The 27,085-nt window shown below is 41.2% G+C and overlaps 1 protein-coding gene across 1 annotated transcript; it reads left to right on the plus strand.

The window, feature by feature from the left end:
• Positions 1–9,047: 9,047 nt before the first annotated feature.
• LOC135097545 (uncharacterized) lies at positions 9,048–25,932 on the plus strand. Its single transcript, XM_063999474.1, has 9 exons — positions 9,048–9,207; positions 9,460–9,717; positions 13,684–13,922; positions 14,467–14,596; positions 19,984–20,090; positions 23,008–23,141; positions 23,340–23,534; positions 24,040–24,149; positions 25,060–25,932. The coding sequence occupies exons 1-9, from the start codon at positions 9,181–9,183 to the stop codon at positions 25,111–25,113; spliced, it is 1,254 nt and encodes a 417-aa protein (XP_063855544.1). The 5' UTR covers positions 9,048–9,180; the 3' UTR covers positions 25,114–25,932.
• The last annotated feature ends 1,153 nt before the right edge of the window (positions 25,933–27,085 follow it).

Genomic DNA, 27,085 nt, shown 5'->3' on the forward strand with positions numbered 1-27,085 from the left:
GCAACATTTATCATATGATGAACAGCATGTAACTGTGACTTACATCATATGATATGAAGGCTCTTTTTAATTTTGGCAGCCTGTATTTTGCACCCATATGTCTTGAAATGATGTTTGGCAACTCAGAGTGAGCGAGCCCACACTCTCTCTCTCTCTCTCTCTCTCTCTCTCTCTCTCTCTCTCTCTCTCTCTCTCTCTCTCTCTCTCTCTCTCTCTCTCTCTCTCTCTCTCTCTCTCTCTCTCTCTCTCTCTCTCTCTCTCTCTTTTTCTTCCATGTGTGTGTGTGTGTGTGTGTGTGTGTGTGTGTGTGTGTGTGTGTGTGTGTGTGTGTGTGTGTGTGTGTGTGTGTGTATTTACCTAGTTGTGTTTACCTAGTTGTGGTGTACGGGAGGGGAGTAATCTCATAGTACCCCGTCCCTGTATCTATCAGTTTGGTTTTAAAAGCACTGACAGTTTCGGCATTGACAACGTCTTCACTGAGTTCATTCCATTTGTTCTCATTTCAGTGAGGAAAACTATACTTCTTAATGTCTCTTCTACAGTTAACTTTCTTCAACTTCTTGCTGTGACCACTTGTACTCTGTGTGTCTAAATTTATAAAAACCTTCTTTCTTCACATTTTCCATACCATTTATCATTCTATAGATGTTTATTAAATCTCCTCTCTCTCTCCTATTTTCAAGGGTAGGAATTTCCAACATTCTTAATCTCTCTTCATAGGTCAATTTACTCAACTCTGAAACCATCTTAGTGACTGCTCTTTTTGCTTTTTCTAATTTTATTATATTCCTCTTTGTATGATGAGACCACACCACTGCTGCATATTCCAATCTTAGTCTTATCATGGAAATCAACAACTTTTTATCATTTCTTCTTCCAAATATGAGTGCCATTCTTATTCTTTTTAACAATTTCACTGTCTCCAGTAATTTTATCAATGTGTCAAATTTTCAGTAACTGTTACTCCCAAATCTACTTCCTCTTTTGACTTCTTTATCTTCACACCATCCATATCATAATAATATTGTATTCTTTTCTTACTCTTACCAAACTCCATTACTTTGCATTTACTCAAATGGAATTCCATTTGCCAAGATTTACTTCATCTATTTATCTTATTTAAATCATCTTGCAGTACCATACAGTCATTTACATTATCTATCCTTCTCATCAGTTTAGCATCATCTGCAAATAAGTTCATATAACTATCTGTTTCTTCATTTATGTCGTTCACATATATTACAAACTTTATCGGTCCTAAAACTGACCCCTGTGGGACACCACTAGTTACTTTTAGCCAAGATGAATTCTGGTCTTGTATTACAGTTCTCATCTCTCTATCATCCAGATAATCCTCCATTCACTCCAGCTGTCTTCCTCCAAATTTTCCATAATTTTTTAATCTTCCTTAGCAATCTTTGGGATGTACTTTGCTTTCTTCAAGTCTAAGTAGACACCATCCACCCATCCGTCTCTCTCCTGCACAATATTAACTATCCTTGAATGAAAGGACAGTAAGTTTATGGAGCATGATCTTCCCCTTTTAAATCCAAATTGACAATTTACTAAAACTTCATCTTTTTCCAAGTGTTCCATCCATCTTTCCTTTATTGTTCTTTCACATAATTTTCCTTCAGGAAGAGGCAGTAGACACCTGCTAAAACAATAATTACTCCCAGTGAGGTCTAAAGCACTGGATCAGGGGGTACTGTGAACTTATCATTAAACCTAGCTGTGACCTCACTGAACTTTTCCTTTTGTGTCTCACAACACAAGGGGGCAGTCACAGCCTGCCCTATAAAGACAACTCTCTTCCTCCACACAAAACTACAAGCACCTAATAACACACACAACCTTCACTCAAAATTTCAAAATTCATGGCAACTCCTACACCAGCTTTGGAGTCCTCATCTGGGGAGGGGACCACAAATGTCCCCTGGTTGGACTGCTCTGCTGATGATGACCCTAAGTATCTTGACACCCCCTCAATTTTTTCTTCATTTACTTCTGCAACATTTGTGATCTAAGATCTAATTTTCAATCTGTAGAACACCACCTCTCCTCTTCTAAACCTCATCTTCTTTTCCTCACTGAAACTCAGGTGTCTGAGGCAACTGACAGTAGCCCCTTTTCTGTTCCCTCCTACTTTCTCTATCCTCATTTTCAATCCAAAGCTGGATGTTGGATTTATGTGCACAACAATTTAACCTGCTCTCATGTCCATGCTCTTGAATCTTCTGAGTTTTCCACTATCTGGCTACGACTACAGAGTCACTCTCAAACTAAATTTATCTGTGCTGTATATCTCTCACCTAACTCCTCTGACTTTAAGAAATTCTTTGACTACTTAACTTCCAAAGTGGAGCACATTCTGACACTCTTCCCTTTTTGCAGAGATCTCCATTCTTGGAGACTTCAGTGTTCACCACCAGCTTTGGCTTTCCTCTCCCTTCACTGACCATCCTGGTGAACTAGCCTTCAACTTTGCTATCCTCCACGACCTAGAGCAATTGGTGCAACACCCTACTTGTATTTCTGACCATCTTGGAGATATGCCCAACATTCTTGACTTCTTCCTGACCTCTAATCCTTCTGTTTATGCTGTCACCCTCTCTAATCCATTGAGCTCCTCCGATCACAGTCTCATATCTGTATCTTGTCCTATCACTCCAATCCCTCCTCAGGATCCCCCTAAGCAAAGGTGCCTCTGACGTTTTGCCTCTGCTAGTTGGGGGGACCTGAGGAGGTATTTTGCTGATTTTCCTTGGAATAGCTACTGCTTCTGTGTCAGAGACCCGTCTTTGTGTGCTGAGCGCATAACAGAGGTGATAGTGTCTGGCATGGAGGCATATATTCATTCCTCTCTCTTTTTCTTGGACTAAACCTTCCAAACCTTGGTTGAACACAGCTTGTTCTCGTGCTATACATGATAGAGAGGTGGCCCACAAAAGGTACTTTTGCCTTCCATCACCAGAATCTCATGCACTTTATATTTCTGTCCGGAACCATGCCAAGTCTGTTCTCCAACTAGTCAAAAACTCCTTCATTAATAGAAAGTGTCAAAATCTTTCAAGATCTAACTACCCTCATGACTCTCTGACATCTAGCCAAAAATATCTCCTGGCATCTAGCCAAAAATATCTTCAATAACTTTGCTTCTTCTTCTTCTTTCCCTCCTTTATTTCAACCAGATAGCACCACTACCATCACATCTATTTCTAAAGCTGAACTCTTTGCTAAAACCTTTGCTAGAAACTCTACCTTGAACGATTCTGGGCTTGTTCCTCCCTCTCCTCCACCCTCTAACTACTTCATGCTACCTATTAAAATTCTTCACAATGATGTTTTCCATGCCCTTGCTGGCCTAAACCCTCGGAAGGCTTATGGACCTGATGGGGTCCCTCCTATTGTTCTCCGAAACTGTGCCTCCGTGCTTGCACCTTTCCTAGTCAAACTCTTTCAGCACTGTCTGTCAACATCTACCTTTCCTTCTTGCTGAAAGTTTGCCTACATTCAACCTGTTCCTAGAAAGGGCGACTGTTCTAATCCCTCAAACTACTGTCCTATTGCTTTAATTTTCTGCCTATCTAAAGTTTTTTAATCTATCCTCAACAGGAAGATACTTAAACATCTGTCACTTCACAAACTTCTATCTGATTCCCAGTATGGGTTCCGTCAAAGCTGCTCTACTGGTGATCTTCTGGCTTTCCTTACTGAGTCTTGGTCATCCTCTTTTAGAGATTTTGGTGAAACTTTTGTTGTTGCCTTGGACATATCAAAAGCTCCTGATAGAGTCTGGCACGAAGTCTTGATTTCCAAATTACCCCCCTATGGCTTCTATTTTTCTCTCAAGTTTCCTTTCTGACCGTTCTATTGCTGCTGTGGTAGACGGTCACTGTTCTCCTAAATCTATTAACAGTGGTGTTCCTCAGGGTTCTGTCCTGTCACCCACTCTCTTCGTATTATTCATGAATGACCTTGTAAACCAAATTTGGTATTTGGTACCAAGCAAACTTGGTATTGTTCAATGCCTCAAAAACTCAATTCCTCCATCTATCAACTCAACACTACCTTCCAGACAGCTATCCCCTCTTCTTCAGTGACACTCAACTGTCCCTCTCTTCTACACTGAACATCCTCGGTCTGTCCTTTACTTATAATCTGAACTGGAAACTTCACATCTCATCTCTAGCTAAAACAGCTTCTATGAAGTTAGGTGTTCTGAGATGTCTCTGCCAGTTTTTCTCATCCCCCGGCTGCTAACTCTGTACAAGGGCCTTATCCGTTCATGTATGGAGTATTCTTCACATGTCTGGGGAGGTTCCACTCATGCCGCTCTTCTAGACAGGGTGGAATAAAATAGTTTTCGTCTCATCAACTCCTCTCCTTTAACTTACTGTCTTCAGCCTTTCTCATCGCCGCAATGTTGCATCTCTAGCTGTCTTCTACTGCTATTTTCATGCTAACTGCTCTTCTGATCTTGCTAACTGCATGCCTCCCCTCCTCCCACAGCCTTGCTGCACAAGACTCTTTCTCTCACCCCTATTCTGTCCACCTCTCTAATGCAAGAGTTAACCATTATACTCAATTTTTTATCCCTTTCTTTGGTAAACTCTGGAACTCCTTGTCTGCTTTTGTATTTCCACCTTCCTATGAATTGAATTCCTTCAAGAGGGAGGTTTCAAGACATTTATCCTTCAATTTTTTTTTACTTTTCTGGGACTGGCATCTCAGTGGGCTTTTTTTTTTTGTATTGGATTTTCATTGCCCTTGGCCAGTGTCCCTCCTACATAAAAAAAAAAAAAAACACTATTCAAGGACACTGGTCTTCAATATCTTGTTTGGTACTCCATCTGGATCAGATGCTTTAATTACTTCAAGTTCTTCCATCATCTTAAGTATTTCCTCATAACTGACCTGGACTGCACTCAGTATATATCTCACCAACTTATCCCTTCCAGCATCAAACTCCCCTTCCACAGTAAATAACAATCTGAAACTATTGTTCATAACCTCCACCATGTCCTGTTTGGGTTCATTTATACAATTATCTATTATATCTCTTTTATAGTTTCTTCTCTTTATTCTTATTATCTTAATGTACTTGTTTCTAGCATCAATATATTCCTCCCATCTGCTCTCAGTTTTCCTCTTCTTCCATCTATTCCAAACATTTGATTTACAATTTGTAGTTCCTTTGCATTATGTATTGAACCATTCTTTACCCTTTCTACATCTCACTCCTCCTTTAGGTATAAATTTCTCCACAGCAGAATTATATTTCCTTATAAATTCATCTCATTTTCTGAAACATCTACATCTTCAAAGTCTTTCCAGCCCTTGGCAACAAACTACTTTCTTAATTTTTCAAAATCATCTTTACTATATTTAAATCTTCTTACTTTATAATTTTCATCAGTGATTACATTTTCATTTTTCAAATTAAATTCCATCAACATGTGATCACTTTTACCTAGAGGGCTATCAGAGTGTATTGTTTCAATAATTTCCATGTCCTTGGTAAACACTAAATCAAGTCTTGATGGTTTATCTCTTCCACTAAGTCTTATATCACAGTCTACCCACTGAGTCATCAAGTTTTCCACTGTTCAGGTTAACAGTCTATTACTCCATGAGTTCTCACTTCTAGTAGTTGTCAATGTTTCCCACTTTATCTCCTTACAATTAAAATCACCAACAATAACTATATCACTACTTTCCATCACTATCTTTTCAAGACCTTTTAACACATCTACCAATGTCTCTTCGTGCTCTTCTTTTTGCCAAGCATTGGTCACAGGTGGCACATACACTCCTACATAATTCATTATCCTTTCTTTTCCACTTCTAATCATCACTTGTAGAATTTCAGACTTGTCTTCACTTTTTATTACCCTCTCCACTTCAACACACTTTTTAGTCAGAATGATCATTCCCCCCTCCTCCCTTGTCACTTCTGTTTTTCATCCATAAATCATATTTACCAGTGTCAGGAGTTCCTGATTCATTTTTCCATTTTGTCTCACATAATACAGCAACATCCGGTGCGGTTCTGTTTAATAACTCATTTAATTCCATCTTTGTTGACATTAATCCATTTACATTAGTATAACATAGTGTTTGATGTACCATTTCTTTATTCTCATGTCTCTTACTCTTCAGAAAAACTTCTCTTTTTGTTGTTTGTCTTTTTGTTTAGCCTCATTTATCAGCTCCTTTTGCTTCAACCTTTCAATCTCATCCATATCCCTGTTTATCCATACATTTTTATATTCTTCATCTCCAGACAACCTCCAAGACCCACTAATTACCTCTTCTGCTTGTACCTACATTGCAAACTTTGTGTGTGTGTGTGTGTGTGTGTGTCAGATATACACACAGCTCTGCAACACACACTTGCGCACACACACACACACACACACACACACACACACACACACACACACACACACACACACACACACACACACACACACACACACACACACACACACACACACACACACACACTGCACCCAAATCAGGCAGTTAAAAATTAAAGACCTGTTGTTGCTTGAGATCCCTTACCACTCCCCGTACTCTCCTTTTGTCTCATCCCACAGGCATTGTCCATGATGCTTCCTGTGTTGTGGTTCCATCATGGCAGGCATGGAAGTGCCTCTCACTACATCACTGCCTCATGATCATTGAGAGCATGGACACAGACACTGAGGTGCGGCGCCTCTCCCCCATCACCCTCATTGCCAACACAAGCCACTTTTTTTTTATCTTGTCCTTATAAATCTATTTACCAGATTGTCAATTCCACATGGGATTTTTTGTGAGTGTTACTAATGCCTCCTCCTCCTCCTCCTCCTCCTCCTCTTCCTCCAGGCCCTAGTGGGTATGTGGACCTCCTCAATGGACAGATGGACAGAGGCTGGTGTGCTGGCTACATGTATCAGGAGCAAATCTCAACCTTCTTCTCTGTTGTGGCAACAGGGATGACATATGAGATGGCCATGACCAGCATGCCCCTTCAGGTACTGCTGTGGTGCTTGTAATGGTGTTGTAGTGGTTGTAATGGTGGTAGTAGTAATAGTAGACAGTGATTGTAGCTATGGTAATAGTAGTTGTAGTAATTTTCAGTGGTATAATAATAATAGTAATTGGAGATAAACAGCAGGCAATTTACACCAATCTTTTTGACGCATAACCTAACATCATTTAACCCAGCCTAACCTCACAACCTAGCACAATCTCACCCAACACTAAGCCAACCTAATCTAACTTAACCCAATCAATTATTATTTCAGGAGCTGCATCTCTAACCTAACCTCACCACACTGACCCTCCACTCACATCACATCTTCAGGTGCTACATCTGCACCTGCCACACAGTCCATCCTCTGAGGCCGTTGTCCTGCTCATCTTCCCAAAGCCTCAGCGTTATGACACCTATGTGGATGGTGTCTTTGTTCCCCCAGCCAACCTCAACACCTCTGCAGCCGGCTACAAGCTGTTGCCTGAGAACCCCACCCATCCTCAGGCTTTCCTTCCCATGTTGGACAATGTAAGGGATGGCTGTGTGCTGTGTTGTGTTGTGTCGTGTTGTGTTTGGAATGTAAGGGATGGTTGTGTGTTGTGTTGCATTGTGTTTGGAATGTAAGGAATGACTGTGTTGTGTTGTGTAGGGAATATAAGGAATGGCTGTGTGTTGTTTTGTGTTGTTTGAGGCACTGGAGCTCTGTACTTTGCCCTGTCAGTTTGGGGCAAAGGACCAACTGCTCTGCCTTGTCTCTTCCTGCTGGTAACAGAACAACCACTCAGCCTTGCCTCTCCCTGTCAGTTTTGTCATGCCTCCCTATCTGTTTAGTTTTGTCATGCCTCTCACTGTCAGTTTTGTTATGCCTTTCTCAATTTTGTCATGTCCCCATGTCAGTTTTGTTGTGCCTCCCTGTCAGTTTTGTCATGCCTCCCTCTCAGTCTTGTCATGTCTCTCCATGTCAGTTTTGTCATAGCTCTCCCTGATAGTTTTAGGCAAGGGAAACACTATTATGCCATGCCTGTCTCTGTCGCCACCTCTCCAGCTCACCCAGACCCTCCCCTGCAGGCAATGGGGACCAGCTTCTTCCAGCGCAGTGCTAAGTTGGTCCATGTGGTGCTGTGCGAAGGCCACATCCTTGACATCAAGACCACACCCATGATCACCCTCACCAGTGGCCTCATGGTGAAGGAAGATGAGTTTTATGAGCAGAATGTGGTGTTGAATCTGGCCAGCCTGTTTGAGGTAACCCCAGACAACATCAGGGTCATCAGTGTTATGCAGGAGCTCTCCAAGAGACAGCAGGGAAGGCTGGAGGTGGGCACAGTGAGGATGCATGTTGGGTCTGGTCTGTGTTGAGTCTGACTGTGGTGGGTGCAGCTGTGTTCAGTGTGGCTGTGTTGAGTCTGGCTTTGTTGGATCTGTGTGTTGTGCGTGGCAGTGTTGGTCTGTGTTATGTGTGACCATGTTGTTTGTGGCTGTTGGGTGTGGCTGTGTTTGGTGTGGCTGTCTGGGCTGCCTGGTCTCCCTTACTAGTAGGAGCTCAACATGCAAGACTTATTCTCAAATGTTTGGGAGTTTCAACTAATTGGAGATCTAATGGAATTTATCTGAGTTTTCAAGGTAATTTTTATGACACTTGTGATAGGGAATGATCTCACCATGAAAGGGCAGGATCAAACCAGTTTATGCTGTGAGGCTTTACTGTGGAAGTATGTGGACAGCTGTGGTGTGCCTAAGCTCTTGGGATGTAGCAGGGTGGTCCACAAGACTGTCCCATTACACTAGGAGCCAACGGAGCTAAGAGTGTGAGTGATGTGTGCAGGAGTGTGTGATGCTTTGTGTGGGCCATCCTGTGTGAGATTGCCAGCCTGGTATATAGATAGATAGATAGTAATAGTTTAACAAGGACTGTGCCAAATGAATGGGAAAGTTGCCTATGAGATTCTTACTATTCATTATATCTGAAAATAATTACTAAAGAGAACAAAATGTTTAAGAATACAACTTAAATTTACTTAGGCTGAAGTGGCCAGCGCTCACACTACAAGCCTGAATGGCGAGGAGGAGGAGGGAGCAATTGGTGGGGAGGTGATTCCCTACAAGAAGCTGGTGCAGAGTCTGGAGAAGGCCGTCAATAGATTCCAGGATGGATCATGCAGCAACTGTGCCTCTCTCTCTTGGTAAAGTGAACCTCTGCTCTCTGTTCCTTTGTGATCTTATGTTGTCTCTTCCTCCAGTGCTTCCTCTTAAGGCAAACACTACTCTGTCTCTTTACTGCCTTGAGTCATCTCTCACTCCTGTAACTCCTTTTGGTAAAATAACACTGTTCTCTGCCCCTTTACTGCCTTGAATCATGTCCTCCTGCACTTTGTCATCAGCTGAACCATTAACAGAGGTAGTGTGTTCCTCCAATACCCACCTCTCTTCCTCAGGTGAGTGACCCCATCGAGCCACCACCCAAGGAAGCCCCTCCAAAGGCCACAGAGGAGGAAGGCAGTGTTGTCATTCTGGATGCTAAGCTGTTCTACAAGCAGCAGGAGAAGGAGGTGGCAGAGAAGATCAAGGAGAGCCTGGCAGTGACTGAGTATGCCAAGCCATCCAGTGCATTGGTGCTGAGTGGTGTGTCCAGCAGTGTGGTGCAGGACACAGTGTTTGAAATGCAGCTGTCCTTTACTGTGCTGGATACAGAGGTGTGTGTGTAGTTGTAGTATACAGGGACTAAGCTACACACCTCTGGTTCTGTCTCCTCCTTTATTCATCCATCAGTTTATGTACATTTCTTGCCTCTCTCACCTTTGTTTTTCTACTTGTGATAAACAGGGGCTGGGCTACATTCCTTATCCCATCTCTGTATTCATTCAGTCCTTGTGTGTGTGTGTGTGTGTGTGTGTGTGTGTGTGTGTGTGTGTGTGTGTGTGTGTGTGTGTGTGTGTTTACCTAGTTGTATTTACCTAGTTGTGAAATACAGGACAAGAGCCACACTAGGCTCGTGCCGTCCCGTCTCCATATTGACTTTTATCTAGATTTTCTTTAAATTTATGAATTGTCTTTGCACATACAGTCTCATCCTTAAGTTCATTCCACACTGTAATACTTCTGTGTGGGAAGCTATGTTTCTTGATGTCTCTTCTGCAAACACTCCTATTCAGTCTCCTTCCATGTCCTCTTGTGTCTCTAGTATCTGGTATCAAGAGGTCTTCTCTGTCCGACTTTTCCATCCTTTCCAGTATTCTATATATATAGCTATCAAATCACCTCTTTCCCTCTTTTTTTCTAGTGTAGTCAGGCCCAACCTCTTCAACCTTTCCTCATAACTATACTCTCTTAAGCTTGCAAGGATTTTAGTTGCAGCTCTGGATTCTTTCTAACTTTCTTGTATCCTTTTTCAAACTTCGACCACACTGATGCTGTGTACTCCAATCTCGGACGTATCATCGTTGTTATCAGTTTTTTATCATATCTTCATCAATATAGGAGAATGTTATCTTGATGTTTTTCAGCAGTTTATATGTTTCTCCTATAATTTTTGTTTATGTGCTTCCAAAATGATAAATTATCAGTAATAATTACTCCTAGGTCTTTTTCTTCTGATCTTATAGAGATTTCTTCATTCCCTAAGTAATAGTTGCCAACTGGTCTTTTCACACTTTTTCCAAACCTCATCACACTACATTTTTTAGCATTAAACTCCATGTTCCACCTCATTAACCCTTCATTAATCTTAATTAAGTCCTGATTTAAAGCATTGCAATCCTCTTCATTTGTTACTTTCCTCATAATCTTAGCATCATGAGTGAAAATGTTCATGTAACTTTCTACACCTTCTGTCACATCGTTTACATAAACTGTGAACAAAATAGCCACTTGTTACTGTTCTCCAGTTCGACCTGCTGCCTTTAATTACTGTCCTCATTTCTCTGTTTGTCAAAAAGTCAGTCATCCACTTTAACAGTGATCCACTGAGTCCTCCAGTTTTTTCCAATTTCCATATTAGTCTTCTGTGTGGAACTTTATGGAATGCTTTTCTCAGATCTAAGTATATGCAGTCGGCCCATCCATCTCTCTCTGGCACTATATCTAATACTCTTGAGTAGAAACTTATCAAATTTGTAACACAAGATCTTCCTTTTCTGAAACCAAACTGTTTCTCTGTTATCACCTTGTTGTCTTCTAGGTATTTCACCCATCTGTTCTTGATAATCTTTTCACAAATCTTCGCCATCACATTTGTGAGCGATACTGGTCTATAATTTAATGGATCTTCTTTACTTCCAGTCTTGTGGATTGGGGTAATATCTGCCCATTTCCAATCTATGGGTACTCTACCTTTTACCAGGGTGGTGCTAATTATATTGTGCAACGCTGAGACTAATTGTGAGCTACACTCTTTTAAAATCCAACTGGAGACACCATCAGGACCCATTGCTTTCCTTACATCCAGGTCTTCCAACATATTCTTTACTTCATCTACTGATGTTTTAATCTCCTTTAGGTCGGTCCCTTTTTCTAATGCTGTCCTCTCACCTCTGAAATCATTTTCCTTAGTAGACACAGTGTGGAAGTATCTGTTAAACACTTCAGCTACCTCTTCTGGGTTATCCACTGTCTCTTCTCCAGCTTCTACTGTCCTTATTTCATCTTTACTCTTTAATTTTCCATTAATGAATTTATAAAATAATTTTGGTTGGTCTTTACATTTCTCCACAACATTCTTTTCAAAATTTTTCTGCTCATCTCTGCGAGTTTTAAGAAATTCGTTCCTCTTCCTTATATAATTGTTCCACAGGTCCAGTCTCCTGTTTTTCTTCCACTTGTTCCATGCTTTTTCTCTCTCCAATCTAGCTGTTGCACATCTGTTGTACCCATTTCTCTACTCCCTCATTATAAATGTCCAGGAAAGCTGTCCACTTTTCCTCTATGTCCTCCTTTTGAATAACCATGTTCCAATTCACTTCACTGAAATACTTCCTAAGTTGTCCAAAGTTAGTCTTGCTGTAGTTTATGTAGCCATTCTCTTCTGTGGTCCTCTTTTCTTATACTGAGGTTATTATCCATAGCTGTGAACTGAATCAGCACATGATCACTTTTTCCTATTGGGTTTATGTATTTAAGGTCTTCTACTATTTCTTGTTTCATGGTGGAAATTAGATCGAGCCTTGAAGGTGCTTCATTTCATCTAAATCTTGTGTCATCTGTAACCCATTGTGTCTAGAAATTTTCAGTAGCCAGGTCTAGTAGCTTGTTCCCCCATGATGGCTCACTGCCTTCCATGGTCCAATTCTCCCAAGATATCTCTTTACAGTTAAAGTCCCCCATCAGGAGTATATCGTCATTTTCCTCAAATAACTCTGCCAAACGTGTCCTTGTGTCCTCAAGCATTTTGTTATATTCATCCTCTCTCCAAGAGTTGGAATAGGGGGGAACATAAGTCACCACAATGTTACAGTATCTTACAATATTCTGTCTTAAGTTTATTTTCAATACTTCTGTCTCCTCCACCCCATATGTGACAGATTCCACTAATAAATCCTTCCTAATTAGAAGCATCACACCTCCTCCCTGTTTATTTTTTCTATTTCTCATCCAGAGGTTGTATTTTCCTTCACCAATATTTGATATATCCCTTCACTTGCCAATTTAATTTCAACAATTCCCATGATGTCCGGTTTCTCCTCTTTTAATTTCTTCGATCTCTCCAGTTAGCTCTTTTTCTTCTTGTAATGTCCCCACTAATTTTTCCACACATGTCTTTTCCTTCTTTTCTCTTTCAGTCCACTGAGGTGTATACTCTTCCTTCAGACCGAATACCACGACAGTTTTTTTCTTATCCTCAGTTTCTCTCACCAAGTTTTCTTTGTTTTATAACTTGAACAACTTTTTCTGTGAGCTTTTTGTTGTTTGCCTTTGTTTGTTCCTCCACAATTTCCCTAAAATCAGTCTTTTCTTTCTCTTGTTCTTTCTTCCAATTTTCCTGTTTTACGTTTAACTCTTCCACTTTGCCTTCATATTCCATTGCTTTCTTTTCATATAACGTTTGTTTTTTATGTAGATCGTCATATGCACCTCTCCACACCCCCTTCTCGGTGATCAAAGTTTCAACCATCTTCTCCATCTTGTCAAATCTATCCTTCATTTCCTTCATTTCAGTTTCCAGTGTGATAATTCTCCTTCTCATCATTGCTTTCCCGACCCTTCAGTCCTCTTCCCCAAATCCCGAGGTCTCTCTGTCTAGCCTTCAAGACGGTCCCCATTGGCATAAACAACATAGTGGGGACCGAAGTAGACCCCTCTTCACCGCTCATTATAACAATTTAACTGCTTTGGAGACGGAACAGCAACGAGTAGAACCAGTGTGAACTCTCATACTCTGTATTTCCACTAGGGCAACTCTCAGTGACGTAGATAGCTGGATTTTTAGTGTGTGTGTGTGTGTGTGTGTGTGTGTGTGTGTGTGTGTGTGTGTTTAGTAAACTTTCAGGCCTTTTTGGTTCCCATGAAAGGACTCAAGGATACACCAATAATTATTCTCTCTCTCTCTCTCTCTCTCTCTCTCTCTCTCTCTCTCTCTCTCTCTCTCTCTCTCTCTCTCTCTCTCTCTCTCTCTCTCTCTCTCTCTCTCTCTCTCTCTCTCTCTCTTCTCTTCTCTTCTCTTGCAGGGTACACCCACCAGTGACCTGGGCCACAAGAGTGATCCCTGGCAGGTCACAGCAAGTCTCTTGGGAGGTCCGCCAGGTGCCATCCTCATGGGCACCACAACAGTTCCCAACAGGAATGGCACTGCCATCTTCACCAACCTGTCTGTCAGCAAGCCCGGGGAAGGCTACAACCTCACTTTCACCATCACCTACCCCAGCTATGCTCCAGCCCTCACCACCACCCTGGAGGGGACCTTCAGGTAGGTGCAGGTCTTTATTTATGTAAGAGGGGGACTGGTCAAAGGCAACAAAAAGTTTAAAAAAGCCCAATGAGAGTGCCAGTCCCTAAAGAGAGGTCAAAAAGAACCATCCAAAGCTGGAGCACAAGTGTCTGGTGTAAGAACAGAAGAATAAGAAAATAAGTGATGCTGTAAGAAGCCATCAGACCTACACATGGCAGTCCCTGTACAAAGCATGCTTACCTATTTCCACCTATCAGCCTCATTGATAAATTTGTGTAATCTTCTTTTAAAGGTCACTAAATAATCAGCTTCATTACTGAGTCCATTCCATTCATCCACCACTCTATTTAAAAACCAATTCCTTCCTATCTGTTTTAAATTTAACTTAATCAGGGTACATTAATGGTGTCTCTAGGGATTAGACCTTGACAGGATACTGAGGGAAATGCAAGTCTGACATACCAAAAAGGAGAGAAAAGGATCTCAGTATTTACCAAGATACAATTACTATTGAAGTCACATAAGTGATCTAATTGTTGGTCTTCTTTTGGCCTCCCCTCAGCTTGACAAAGATGAGTGCAGCAATGGTCCTGCAGCAGCCCAGCATAGTGCAGGCCGGACAACCCACCACCATCACTGTTCACTTTGTTGACAAGGACTCTGGCTTGGTTTTTAATGGCCTGGCTTTCAAGGTGAGGAGACAGACAGGCATGATTGACTTAAATGTTGTATATAAAGAGTAATAAAATAATATAATCTTTGTTAACATGATGTGAGGAAGTGAGGAGACAGACAGGAATTTTTTTTTTTTCTTTTTTTTTATAGAGTAATAAAACAATATAATTTCTGTTATTGTTCAGTTTGTTGACAAAGATTCTGGATTGTAGTTTGATGGCAAGGCATTGAAGGTGAGGAGATGACAAAATCAAGTTAAATTTTTTGGGATAGCGTAATAAAACAATATTAATTCTGTTATCAAGAGGCATTCAGTTTGTTGACAAGGACTCTGGCCCAGTGCTTGGATGGCAAGACTTTAAAGGTTTGGTAGACAGGAATAATCGAGTCAAGTTTATTTTTTGCATACATGCATGAAGTAATAAAGCAATATTATTTATATTATCATGATACATTCATTCAGCTTGTTTACAAAAATTCTGGCTTAATGTTTGATGGTGAGGCTTTCAAGGTGAGGAGATGGACAGAAATTACTAAGTTAATTAAGGGACTGTAATTAACTTTTTTGAATGAAAATGTGTGCAAAAAGCAACATTGGTCTGTGCACACTGAGAAATCATCCAGCACTTTGGCAACAATCTGCCAAAGTTTGAGCTGTGTGTTTGAGACATAGCTTGTTTACACTCAGGCTTTAGATTACACCTTGTGGTACTCCTTATGTTTTGCTGTTTTTCATATACTGTATCTGTTTTTTTGTGTGTGCATGATTTTTGGAGACTTTTTTTCAGATGTGTGGCATGTTATCCCTAAGTGGTGGGAGGGGAGGGAGTGGGACAGTAATTACTGGATAATGAGTCAGTACTCAGTTGGCCTAAGGTGAGGCCAGGGCATGTATGTACTGCCACGCTGGTGCCAGACCATCCACATGACTCATAAAATTTGAGAGGAATTGTGTTACTATCTTCTGTGAAGACCATAACCATAGCAGAGTCTTGTAAGTACAGTCACTAGGGTGTTGTAGGGAGGTCCACAACACTGTTCCTTCCCACCAGAGACCAGTGGGCCTAAGAGTGAGTGATGTGTGTGTGAGTGAGTGGTGCTTTGTCTGGGATTGGTGGCCTGGTGTATAGATAAGTAGATAGATGAAGGGAGTAAAATTATACCTTCTCTGTTATCCTTCCATAAGAAAGCACAGAAGTTGAGAGGAATTACATCTGTACTGTATTTTCTTTCCTGAGCCTCTTCTCTCTCCTCCTCAGGCCAGACATTTGTGGGCAAACTGCTGGCAAAGACTGCTGAGGGACACTTTGAGGTTATCCAGAGGTATGCCAAGTAAGAAACAGAAGAGAATGTTACAAGGAGGAGGCAGCAGGCACCTGCCAAAATGATAATTACTCCCAGTGAGGTCTAAAGCACTGGATGATGGGGTGCTGTGAACTTATCATTAAACGCAGCTGTGACCTCACTGAATGTTTCCCTTTGTGTCTCACAAGAAAAGGGGACAGTCACAGCCTGCTCTCTAAAGACAACTCTCTTCCTTCACACAAAACTACAAGCATCTAATTACACACACACCCTTCACTCAATTATCATGGAGACTCCTACACCAGCCTCATAGAGTCATCATCGGGGGAGGGGACAACAAATGTCCCCAGGTCAGACTGCTCTTCTGGTATCAACCCTAAGTGTCTTGACACCGCTCAACTTTTTCTTCATTAACTCCTGCAACATTTGCAGTCTTGGATCTAATTTTCAGTCTGTAAAAACACCATCTCTCCTCTACTAAACCTCATTTTCTTTTCCTCACTGAAACACAGGTGTCTAAGGCAACTGACATTAGCCCCATTTTTGTTCTCTCCTACTTTCTCCATCCTCATTTTCAATCCAAAGCTGGATGTTGCATTTATGTGCACAACAACTTAACCTGCTCTCTTGCCCACGCTCTTGAATCTTCCGAGTTTTCCACCATCTGGCTACGATTACAGTCACTCTCAAACTAAATGTATCTGTGCTGTATACCTCTCACCTAACTCCTCTGACTTTAAAAAATTCTTTGACTTCTTAACTTTCAAAGTGGAGCACATTCTGACCCTCTTCCCTTTTGCAGAGGTCTCCATTCTTGGAGACTTCAATGTTCACCATCAGCTTTGGCTTTCCTGTCCCTTCACTGACCATCCTGGTGAACTAGCCTTCAACTTTGCTATCCTCCACAACCTAGAGCAATTGGTGCAACACCCTACTTGTATTCCTGACCATCTTGGAGATATGCCCAACATTATTAACCTTTTCATAACCTCTAATCCTTCTGCTTATGCTGCCACCCTCTCTTCTCTGTTGGGCTTATCCAGTCACTATCTCATATCTTTATCTTGTCCTATCACTCCAATCCTTCCTCAGCATCCCCATAAGCAGAAGTGCCTCTAGGATTTTGCCTCTGCTAGCTGTAGGGACCCAAGGAGGTATTTTGCTGATTTTCCTTGGAATAACTACTGCTTCCATGTCAGAGACCTGTCTGTGTGCAGAGTACATAACAGAGGTAGTAGAGTCTGACATGGAGGTGTACATTCCTCACTCTTTATCTTCCAAATCTTGGTTTAACACAGCTTGTTCTCATGCTATACATGATAGAGAGGTGGCCTACAAAAGGTACTTAAGCCTTCCATCACCAGAATATCATGGGCTTTATATTTTTGCCTGGAACCATGCCAAGTCTGTTCTCCAACTAGCCAAAAACTCCTTCATTAACGGAAAGTTTCAAAATCTTTCAAGATCTAACTCCCCTTGTAACTTCTGGCACCAAGCCAAAAACATCTCCAATAACTTTGCTTCTCCTTCTTTTCCTCCTTTATATCAACCAGATGGTACCACTGCTATCACATCTATCTCTAAACCTGAACTCTTCGCTCAAACCTTTGCTAAAAACTCTACCTTGGACAATTCAGGGCTTGTTCCTCCCTTGCCTCCACCCTCTGACTACTTCATGCTACCTATTAAAATTCTTCACAGTCATGTTTTCATGCCCTCCCTGGCCTAAACCCTCGGAAGGCTTATGGACCTGATGGGGTTCCTCATATTGTTCTCCAAAATTGTGCCTCTGTGCTTGCACCTTGCCTAGTCAAACTCTTTCAACTCTGTCAGCATCTACCATTCCTTCTTGCTGGAAGTTTGCCTACATTCAGCCTGTTCCTAAAAAGGGTGACTTCAAATCCCTCAAACTGCCATCCTATTGTTTTAATTTCCTGCCTATCTAAAGTTTTTTAATCAATCATCAACAGGAAGATTCTTAAACATCTTTCACTTCACAACCTTCTATCTGATCGCCAGTATGGGTTCCATCAAGGCCACTCTACTGGTGATCTTTTGGCTTTCCTTACTGAGTCTTAGTCATCCTCTTATAAAGATTTTGGTGAGACTTCTGCTGTTGCTTTGGACATATTAAAAGTTTTTGATAGAGTTTGGCACAAAGCTTTGATTTCCAAACTACTCTTCTGCGCCTTCTATCCTTTTCTCTGTAACTTCATCTTAAGTTTCCATTTTGACCGTTCTATTGCTGCTGTGGTAGATGATCACTATTCTTCCTTTAAACCTATTAACTGTGGTGTTCCTCAGGGTTCTGTCCTATCACCCACTCTCTTCTTATTATTCTCCAGTGACCTAAACCAAACTTCTTGTCTTATCCACTCCTACACTGATAATACCACCCTGCACTTTTCTACGTCTTTTGTAGAAGTCCAACCCTTCAGGAAGTAAAGAGTTCATGCAGGGAAGCCACAGAAGACCTGACTTTTGATCTCTCTAAAATTTCTGATTGGGGCAGAGCAAACTTAGTATTATTCAATGCCTCAAAAACTCAATTCCTCCACCTATCAACTTGACACAACCTTCCAGATAACTATCCCATCTTCAGTGACACTTAACTGTCCCCCTTTCTACACTGAACATCCTTGGTCTGTCCTTTTCTTATAATCTAAACTGGAAACTTCACAACACATCCCTAGCTAAAACAGCTCTTATGAAATTAGATGTTCTGAGACATCTTCACCAGTTTTTCTCATCCCCCCTGCCAACTGCTAACTCTGTACAGGGGCCTTATCTGTCCATGTATGCTTCACATGTCTGGGGGGGTTCCACTTGTACTGCTCATCTAGACATTATGGAATCAAAAGCTTTTTGTCTCATCAGCTCCTCTCCACTAACTGACTGTCTTCAGCCGGTTTCTCATCACTGCAGTGTTGCATCTCTTGCTATCATCTACTGCTGTTTTCATGCTAACTGCTCTTCTGATCTTGCTAACTGCATGCCTCCCCTCCTCTGACGGCCTCGCTGCACAAGACTTTCTTCTTTCTTTCACCCCCTATTATGTTCACCTCTCTAATGCAAGAGTTAACCAGTATTCTCAATCATTCATTCCTTTCTCTGGTAAACTCTGGAACTCCCTGCCTGCTTCTGTCTTTCCATCTTCCTATGACTTGAATTCCTTCAAGAGGGAGGTTTCAAGACACTTATCCTTCAATTTTTGACTGCTGCTTTGGACCCTTTTATGGGACTGGCATCTCAGTGGGTCTTTTTATTTTTTGGGGGGGAGGGGAGGGTTGTTGCCCTTGGCCAGTGTCCCTCCTACTTGAAAAAATAAATATCTTCCCAACACAAATACTGACAACAGCCCCTGTGTCAGGCTGTATGTACCAGATGAGGCCGTGTCAATGCTCACCTTTGAGAACGTCATATTTGAGGCGCCAGACGTGAGACAGCAACTCATAGCCAAGGTTGCTGTCGTCTCCGCTAGCTGGTACGTGGAGTCCTCTCGAGTATTGGTGTCAGTCTGGTAAACTCTGGAGCTCCCTGCCTGTGTCTGTACTTCCTTATACAAGACACTTCTTAAATTTAGGGTAATTCTTTTGGCTCTGTCTTCTAGAGACTGGTACCTCAGTGGGCCCTTTTATTTTTATTTATTTATTTATTTTATTTCATTTAATTTAATTTAATTTATTTATTTATTTTTTTTTCCTCTCTCTCTCTCTCTCTCTCTCTCTCTCTCTCTCTCTCTCTCTCTCTCTCTCTCTCTCTCTCTCTCTCTCTCTCTCTCTCTCTCTCTCTCTCTCTCTCTCTCTCTCTCTCTCTCTCTCCTTTTTGTTGGCCTTAGCCAGAGTTCCTCTTACATAAAGGAAAATCTTGTATACTGATGTACATACTTATGGAAGTTAGGATAAAATGTATTGCATGTTGATGTACTGTTTAAAACCCCAATACCTCACATTACAGACTATTAAAGATGCAGAATCCTTGCTGAACCATCACTGGAACCATGAAAACACCCCTGAAAACACCATAACAACTGGAAGTATTGGAGGTAAGAGAGAGCAAAACATTTGGGAGTGCAGTTTATTATCTGTCTCCCATACAGGACTGGTGGTGTATCCCTCACATCTGGTCATCAAGGAGTACCCCATGGTCAAGTCCTTGCACACCGATCTGTTCTGATGGAAGCAGTTGGAGGGTGTGGAGGATGTGGTGAGAATGACTGTCCTTATCACCCATCTGTTATATCCTTCAGTATCTTCTTTTCTTCGCCTGCACTGTGTTTTTTCCTCTTGCATCCTTCAGTAATGTTGTTTTCTTCATGCCTCCTGTGTTCTTTTTGTTTCTGTTCTATCCTTCATTATACTTTTCTGTTATATCCTTCAGTGATATCCTTTTTCTCCTGCAGTGTATTCTTTTTCCCTCTTATCATATCATGTATCCTTCAATGATATCTTTTCTTCATCTTTGCTGTATTCTTTTTCTTCTACCTTATCATTCATTATCCATTTCTTCACTCATCCTGTATTCCTCTTTTTTTCTCTCTTTAATGCACACTTTCCTCCACACACACAATTTAAACCTTTCTGTCATGCATAGTTACCCTCACCCCCCTCCTTGCCCCACACACACACACACACACACACACACACACACACACACACACACACACACACACACACACACACACACACACACACACACACACATGCACACACACACACACACACACACACACACACACACACACACACACACACACACACACACACACCTCTAATGATGTTATGGTGATGTGACACAGTTGGAGGATGGAGTGCTGAGTATGTTGCTGCAGTCAGTGGACATGCTGGCTGCTGGCTGACGGAGTGTACTGTGGCCCCGTTGATTTCACTCTCAGCAATGACTCCAAGAAGGGCATAACAGAGTACCAGGTGTGTATTGTGAAGAGGTGAATTGAATGGCTGTATTTTTCATTCTTTCTTCTGTTGTAAAAGAATGTCAAAAGCAAGCTCGTTCATCGCTTTCTTGTCTTCCTGTAGTCATTTTCATTGCTTTTATATTCTTTCCACTAATTCTTCTCTCTTCCTCTACTTCCTACAGTCACTTTTAAGTTTTCTATTCATTTCACTAATTCTTTTCACTCTCTATTTCTTATAGCCATTTTCACTACTCTTTCTTATTCTCCTCTCTCCCTCCATGTCTCACAGCCATTTTCATCGTCCTTTTCTAGTTCACTAATTCTTCTCACTTCCTCTGCTTCAAGATAACTGGACCACAGGAGCATGTTGCCACAGCTCTAGGGAAACTGTGCACATCCCTCAGCAGTAACATAGCTATCCCAGTAGTGACAGGATACTTAGACACTCACTACAATGCAAGGAAAGTTTACGTCGAGGACCAGATCTTGCGCTGCTCTTGGAGAAACATTGTGCATCTCTTGAACAAGAGTGAGACTGGGGACCCTCTTCTAGATAATCGGAATGGTTCTGAAGTTAGCCTTGTGTCTTCTGTCCCTAAGGATCCTCCAGTCCTTGCATCTCCCCTTTGGCACCATATCTTGTGCTGCTCTCAGAAAAAAGTGCTTCTTTGGAATGAAACTGAGATTGAGGATGGTGTTTCAGGTGCTGGGAATAGTACTGAACTTAGTCTCATTTCTGGTGTCCCTGTGCATCTCCCAGTCCTTATATTAATGTGATGTCTTGCTAACTCTCATGCTGTCTCACTCAGTTTGGTACAATTGTTTACTGCAAGTTTAGAGTTTAGTTTTCAATGTAAGGTCACTGATAGTAAAAGGAGTGGTTGAATACTTCTCTTTCTCATCTTGTCTTCCTTTTCCTTGTCCTCTTCCTCATTTACTTGCATTTCTCTCATTCTCTACCTCCTGGTCTTTTCCTTCATCCTTCTCTCTCTCTCTCTCTCTCTCTCTCTCTCTCTCTCTCTCTCTCTCTCTCTCTCTCTCTCTCTCTCTCTCTCTCTCTCTCTCTCTCTCTCTCTCTCTCTCTCTCTCTCTCTCTCTCTCTCTCTCTCTCTCTCTCTCTCTCTCTCTCTCTCTCTCTCTCTCTCTCTCTCTCTCTCTCTGCAGGATGGCCAAGGAAATCCATCTCAAATACCCAGAGATCCTCCATGCCGCTCACCCCTTCTTCCTCTCCCTCAAGTTTGTGGGTGCTGGTGGCTCTCTCCTGGATGGAGCAGTTTTCGTGGTGAGACACACAAGAAACCTTAACTCTCATGCCTTGGGTCTTATGGGAACTGTTTTCAAAGAGAAAGAGTCTGGTTTGTGGTAAGACACACTGGGAACCTTAACTTTTATCCCCATATTGTGAAATGCCTGAGGTGTTATGAGAACTGTTTTCAAAGAGGAGTCTGGTTTGTGGTAGGAAGTGCGGGGAACCTTAACTTTTATCCCCATATTGTGAAATGCCTGAGGTGTTAATGGAACTGTTTTAAAAGAGGAGTCTGGTTTTTATGATTGGTTGATTGATGATGCAGAATATTATTAACTATTTCCTGAATCATGAAAAAAATGTCCTTGAAAATCCCATCAGCTTTCATAAGGACTGTTTTCATGATAATGAGTCAGGTTCTCATAGGTGTTTCTTTCTTCTGGTGATGCAGAATACTTGTTAAACTATCACCAGAATCATGAAGTACCCTTGAAAATTCCAGTAAGTATTTCTAAAGGTCACTGAGATGGTTAGTCCAGTGACTGTGTGTTTTGTTGTTTTCTTGTGTATATTTTGTCTCTCATTCCACGTAGTTCTCTTGTTTCTTCTCAGGATCAAAAGATATTGATTGAGATACTGGGGAGGGATGTGAGTGCATGCCCAAGGCGAGGCAAGAGAGAGAGAGAGAGAGAGAGAGAGAGAGAGAGAGAGAGAGAGAGAGAGAGAGAGAGAGAGAGAGAGAAAGTGTGTGTGCGTGTTTTATGCACAGACAGAAAACATGTAATTTTTGTATCATTCCAACATTTTCCTCTTCTCAATTTTCCTGTTGCCCTTCCAGATATTCAGCTTTTCTTTGTTCCTTCAGTGAAAAATCTCCCTTTCCTTAACTCTGTTGTATCCCCTCAATATCCAGCCTTTGTTTGTCCCTGCAATAATGGATCTTTTCTGTGTATTTCCTCCAGGATCTATTTACCCAAGAACAACTTGTCAACAATTCCTGTAGATGTCGTCATCAGTGAGGTCAGTGTTAGATACCAACTTGCTGCTCAGGTGTCTGTTGTACCTGCTGGTTGGCATCTCCACTTTGTCTCTCCTGGTAAGCAAGTATGTATGTGTATCTATTGATTTATTTCTGTGTGTATTGTGTCTGTCTATCTGTGTGAATGTGGAGAGTTTGGGGTGAATCTTGCTTGATACCTGATGTGGATGGATTGCTGTGTGCCTCTCAGTGCAGCAGCCTGTCAGTCCAGACGGCATTTGACAGCTGTTTCTCACTCCACATATTTACACAAAGGTGCTGACAGATTAGCAGCAGGAGTGGGAACTGCAGTGGCTGTAACTCATATGACTTCACTGGTACCAATCCAGACCACCTGGCTTCCCCAGGGACAGGCTTGTGTCACCCTGACCTTACCTCTACCTATACATCTACCACTGCACTACATTTGGAATCTGGTTGAGTACATGTACTCAGACCCAAGCCTGATGTGTAAGTGTGTGTGTGTGTGTGTGTGTGTGTGTGTGTGTGTGTGTGTGTGTGTGTGTGTGTGTGTGTGTGTGTGTCTTTGTCTATCTCTGTTGAAATCAAGTCATTGTTGTGTCTTGGAGGGAATAAGTGTGTGTATGTGACTATCTATCTATTTATCTATCTATTTGTGTTTAAATAAAGTTGTTGGTAGCATCTGAGGGAATGAGAGGAGTGTGAGCTCAGTATGATGTGCAAGGAGTTTATGGATGTTTTAACATTTTGTAATATAAGTATTTATTAGTGTGCATATCTTTTTTTGCACGCAAGATTTTAATACCTTACTTTATCATTTTGTCTGCATCTAACATACAGTCTCTCTCTCTCTCTCTCTCTCTCTCTCTCTCTCTCTCTCTCTCTCTCTCTCTCTCTCTCTCTCTCTCTCTCTCTCTCTCTCTCTCTCTCTCTCTCTCTCTCTCTCTCTCTCTCTCTCTCTCTCTCTCTCTCTCTTCACCAATTCTCCTTACAGGCTTGGTGGTGTATCCTGAAAATTTGGAGATCCAGGAGAACTCTGTCACCAAGAACATGCAAATGAATGTCATTGGGTGGCTGATGGCAGCTCCTCAAGTGAACCCAGAGGTGAGGGAGGCTGTCACTGGGTCTTGGAGGGAGCAGGGAAGCAGGGGTTAGAGTGAAGATGTTTAGAAAAGAGGGATGCAGCACTGTGGTTGTGAAGAGTAGCCATCATTTTCATTTTAAGGGTGTTTTTAAGCTATTTGGCTTGTAGTGCCACTGAGACTATCCCTTTCCACTGGGGACTCAAAATAAGAATAAAGACAGACTTCGTATTCTGAGTGTTAATGAAAGTAAGAATAATAATCAGAAATAGCAACCATTATCACTATCCTGTTTCTTCATGTCAAGCTTGATAAAGTTAGATTTAAAAAAGAAATAGGAAGGAACTGGTTTTCAGATGGAGTGATAGATGAATGAAATAGACTCGGTAGTTAGGTTAGTGCTGAGTCATTAGGGAGCTTTAAAAGATTAGACAAATTTATGCATGAGGATGATAGTGAAAATAGGTAAGCACATTTCATGCAGGGATTGCCATGTGTAAACCAGATGGCTTCTTGCAGTTTCCCTTGTGTTCTTACAATTATTATGCCACTGATATGATGCCACAACACAATGGTAATGGTGGTGATGGTGTGTTCCCGAGTGATGCAGGTGATAATGGGGCTTGACATGAGTGTCAAGGGCATGTAGTGTCCCGTCACCTTTGCTCCTGTGACCTCTGGCTCTTCTAAAAAGGGAGTTGCATCTTCACGGTATTTTTATGTCTGATGGTGTGTAGTAGTAAGGATTATCCAAGATTGGAGAAGTGTCTTGGGACCTTCCTCATGAAAAAAATTTGTCATAGGGAAAAGAAAATACAGAAGCAGGCAGGGAGTTCCAGAGTTTACTGGTGAAAAGGATGAAAAATTAATAATGGTGAACTCTTGTATTGGAGAGGTGGACCACCACCATCACCACTACTTATTCTCCACAGATCACTGGGCTAAAGTACAGCAAGATGAGTGCCTTGGAGAAGCTTGTGCCTTGAGTTGAAGGCTGCAGTCACCATCAGAAAAGAGCAAAGCTGCAACAAGTCATCCAAGTACTTTGTCAAGGTTTATGTTGAAGGCAACCTCCTGCACTGCTCTCAGGAGAACAGTGGGACTCATGACCGCCTCCAGACCCACAGAGGATTGGAAGGCATAAATTCAATCTTGGATAACTATTGACATTTAAAACTGGTGACTCCACTTGTCAGATTGTAGGTGGGAAAGTTTTAGGGTTGATTGATGGGAACATTGTTGATCTAAATTCTTTTTTTGGTAAAGTACTGTAAATCACTTGCATGTGAAGTTTCAAATGGATGAAATAGCATGAATGGTTTTGTAGTTGAATTGTTCTTTGTAGCTGGAAAAAAAAATTAGGGTCGATTGATGGGAAAACTATTGTTCAAAATCCTTTTATTGTAAACTAGATCATGTACATAGTTGTGAAATTTTTTTGGAAATGAAATAGCATGAATGATGATGATGTTGTTTGTGTTGTACTATGGGTAAACCATTGGAAAAAATGTAGTAGTTATGAACAAAATTGGATTAACTAAACATCACTGAGGTTGTAGTTGTGAAATTTTGGTGTAAATTAATGTAAACAATGAAATACTTTAATAATCATTAAAGTTTTAATCTTATATTAGGAGTCATTGGAAATTAGCTAAAATAAACACCCTTATATTATCTTAACCCTATAATGACTAACCAACTTTCCTCTCAAATCATAGCATAGTTTTAACACAAGTAAACAGTGCACAGCTTTGCCAAATGTTGTCATAAATCTGTGTTGGAAATATAGTCTTCATCAAGCATTATTGTTGTGTGAGTTATCATTGCTGTCATGTGTTGTTTTAAGGAGACACTGATTTTGCAGTTTTTTTTTTCTACACCTATTCAAAAGTTAAAAATCTTTCAGTTTTCTGTGCATGTGTTCTAGTATCCTCTGCATTCTTTCTTGTCATTCTTTCACACTCAGAGCTAAATGCATTGAACTAACATTCCCATTCCTATTATTCAGCAACTCATGAAATTAACACCAGAGCAATTTGGTATGTTATGGAAAATGAGAGAGAGAGAGAGAGAGAGAGAGAGAGAGAGAGAGAGAGAGAGAGAGAGAGAGAGAGAGAGAGAGAGAGAGAGTCCTTTTTCCCTCTTCTCTCATGTCATGGCCCAGGACAGGGTGACGTCCTTGGAACATCGTCATTTGCATTCCCTAATCACAGACAGATGTGCCTCCTCACTCACTCCTCCATGTTGGAGAAAATAATTGCGTTAATGAACATGTCTTGCACTTTATCATTACTTTTTATTATTATTATTATTATTATTATTATTATTATTATTATTATTATTATTATTATTATTATTACTACATTTACAGTAGTCCCTCACTGTTAGCAGTTTAATTAGTGTAGCCAAACCAATGTCAAAAGTGAAATTTGCCAAACGTGAATAGTACTATAAATGGGGTTCACCCTTTTGACTTGCATTTGAAAGCAAAGACATTATACATGAAACATTAACAGCAATATAGAATACAATAGATAATAGATGACAGATGTTATTTACCTTTAATTATTTATAGTTAAGCCTGGTGAGAGGAGCGAGTGTGGTAATTGTGTAGGTGCACTATTAATATTTGTCACCCAAACCAGTGTCATCCATATCCAAGTGTCCATGCCCTCCACCACTTGTAGAGGCTGCACTCCTGGGGACAAACACCAAAGATGTGGTTAATTGCAGCAAAAAAAACAGTAAGATGGCTGTTGGGAGGTTCACAAAAATCAAACAATGCACATGGACGACAAACTGGATCAACACCATTCTGTTACGTCAGTGAGTGGCGCACCAAAAGTGGATCTGATGTGCCAGTTTGGGTGATGGTACCAGTTCAAACCTATTGCCAAACTGAAACAAGAGGGACCACACTCTCTCTCTCTCTCTCTCTCTCTCTCTCTCTCTCTCTCT

Source organism: Scylla paramamosain, unplaced genomic scaffold (assembly GCF_035594125.1).
Source record: "Scylla paramamosain isolate STU-SP2022 unplaced genomic scaffold, ASM3559412v1 Contig24, whole genome shotgun sequence".
In the NCBI taxonomy this organism is placed as follows: Eukaryota; Metazoa; Arthropoda; class Malacostraca; order Decapoda; family Portunidae; genus Scylla; species Scylla paramamosain.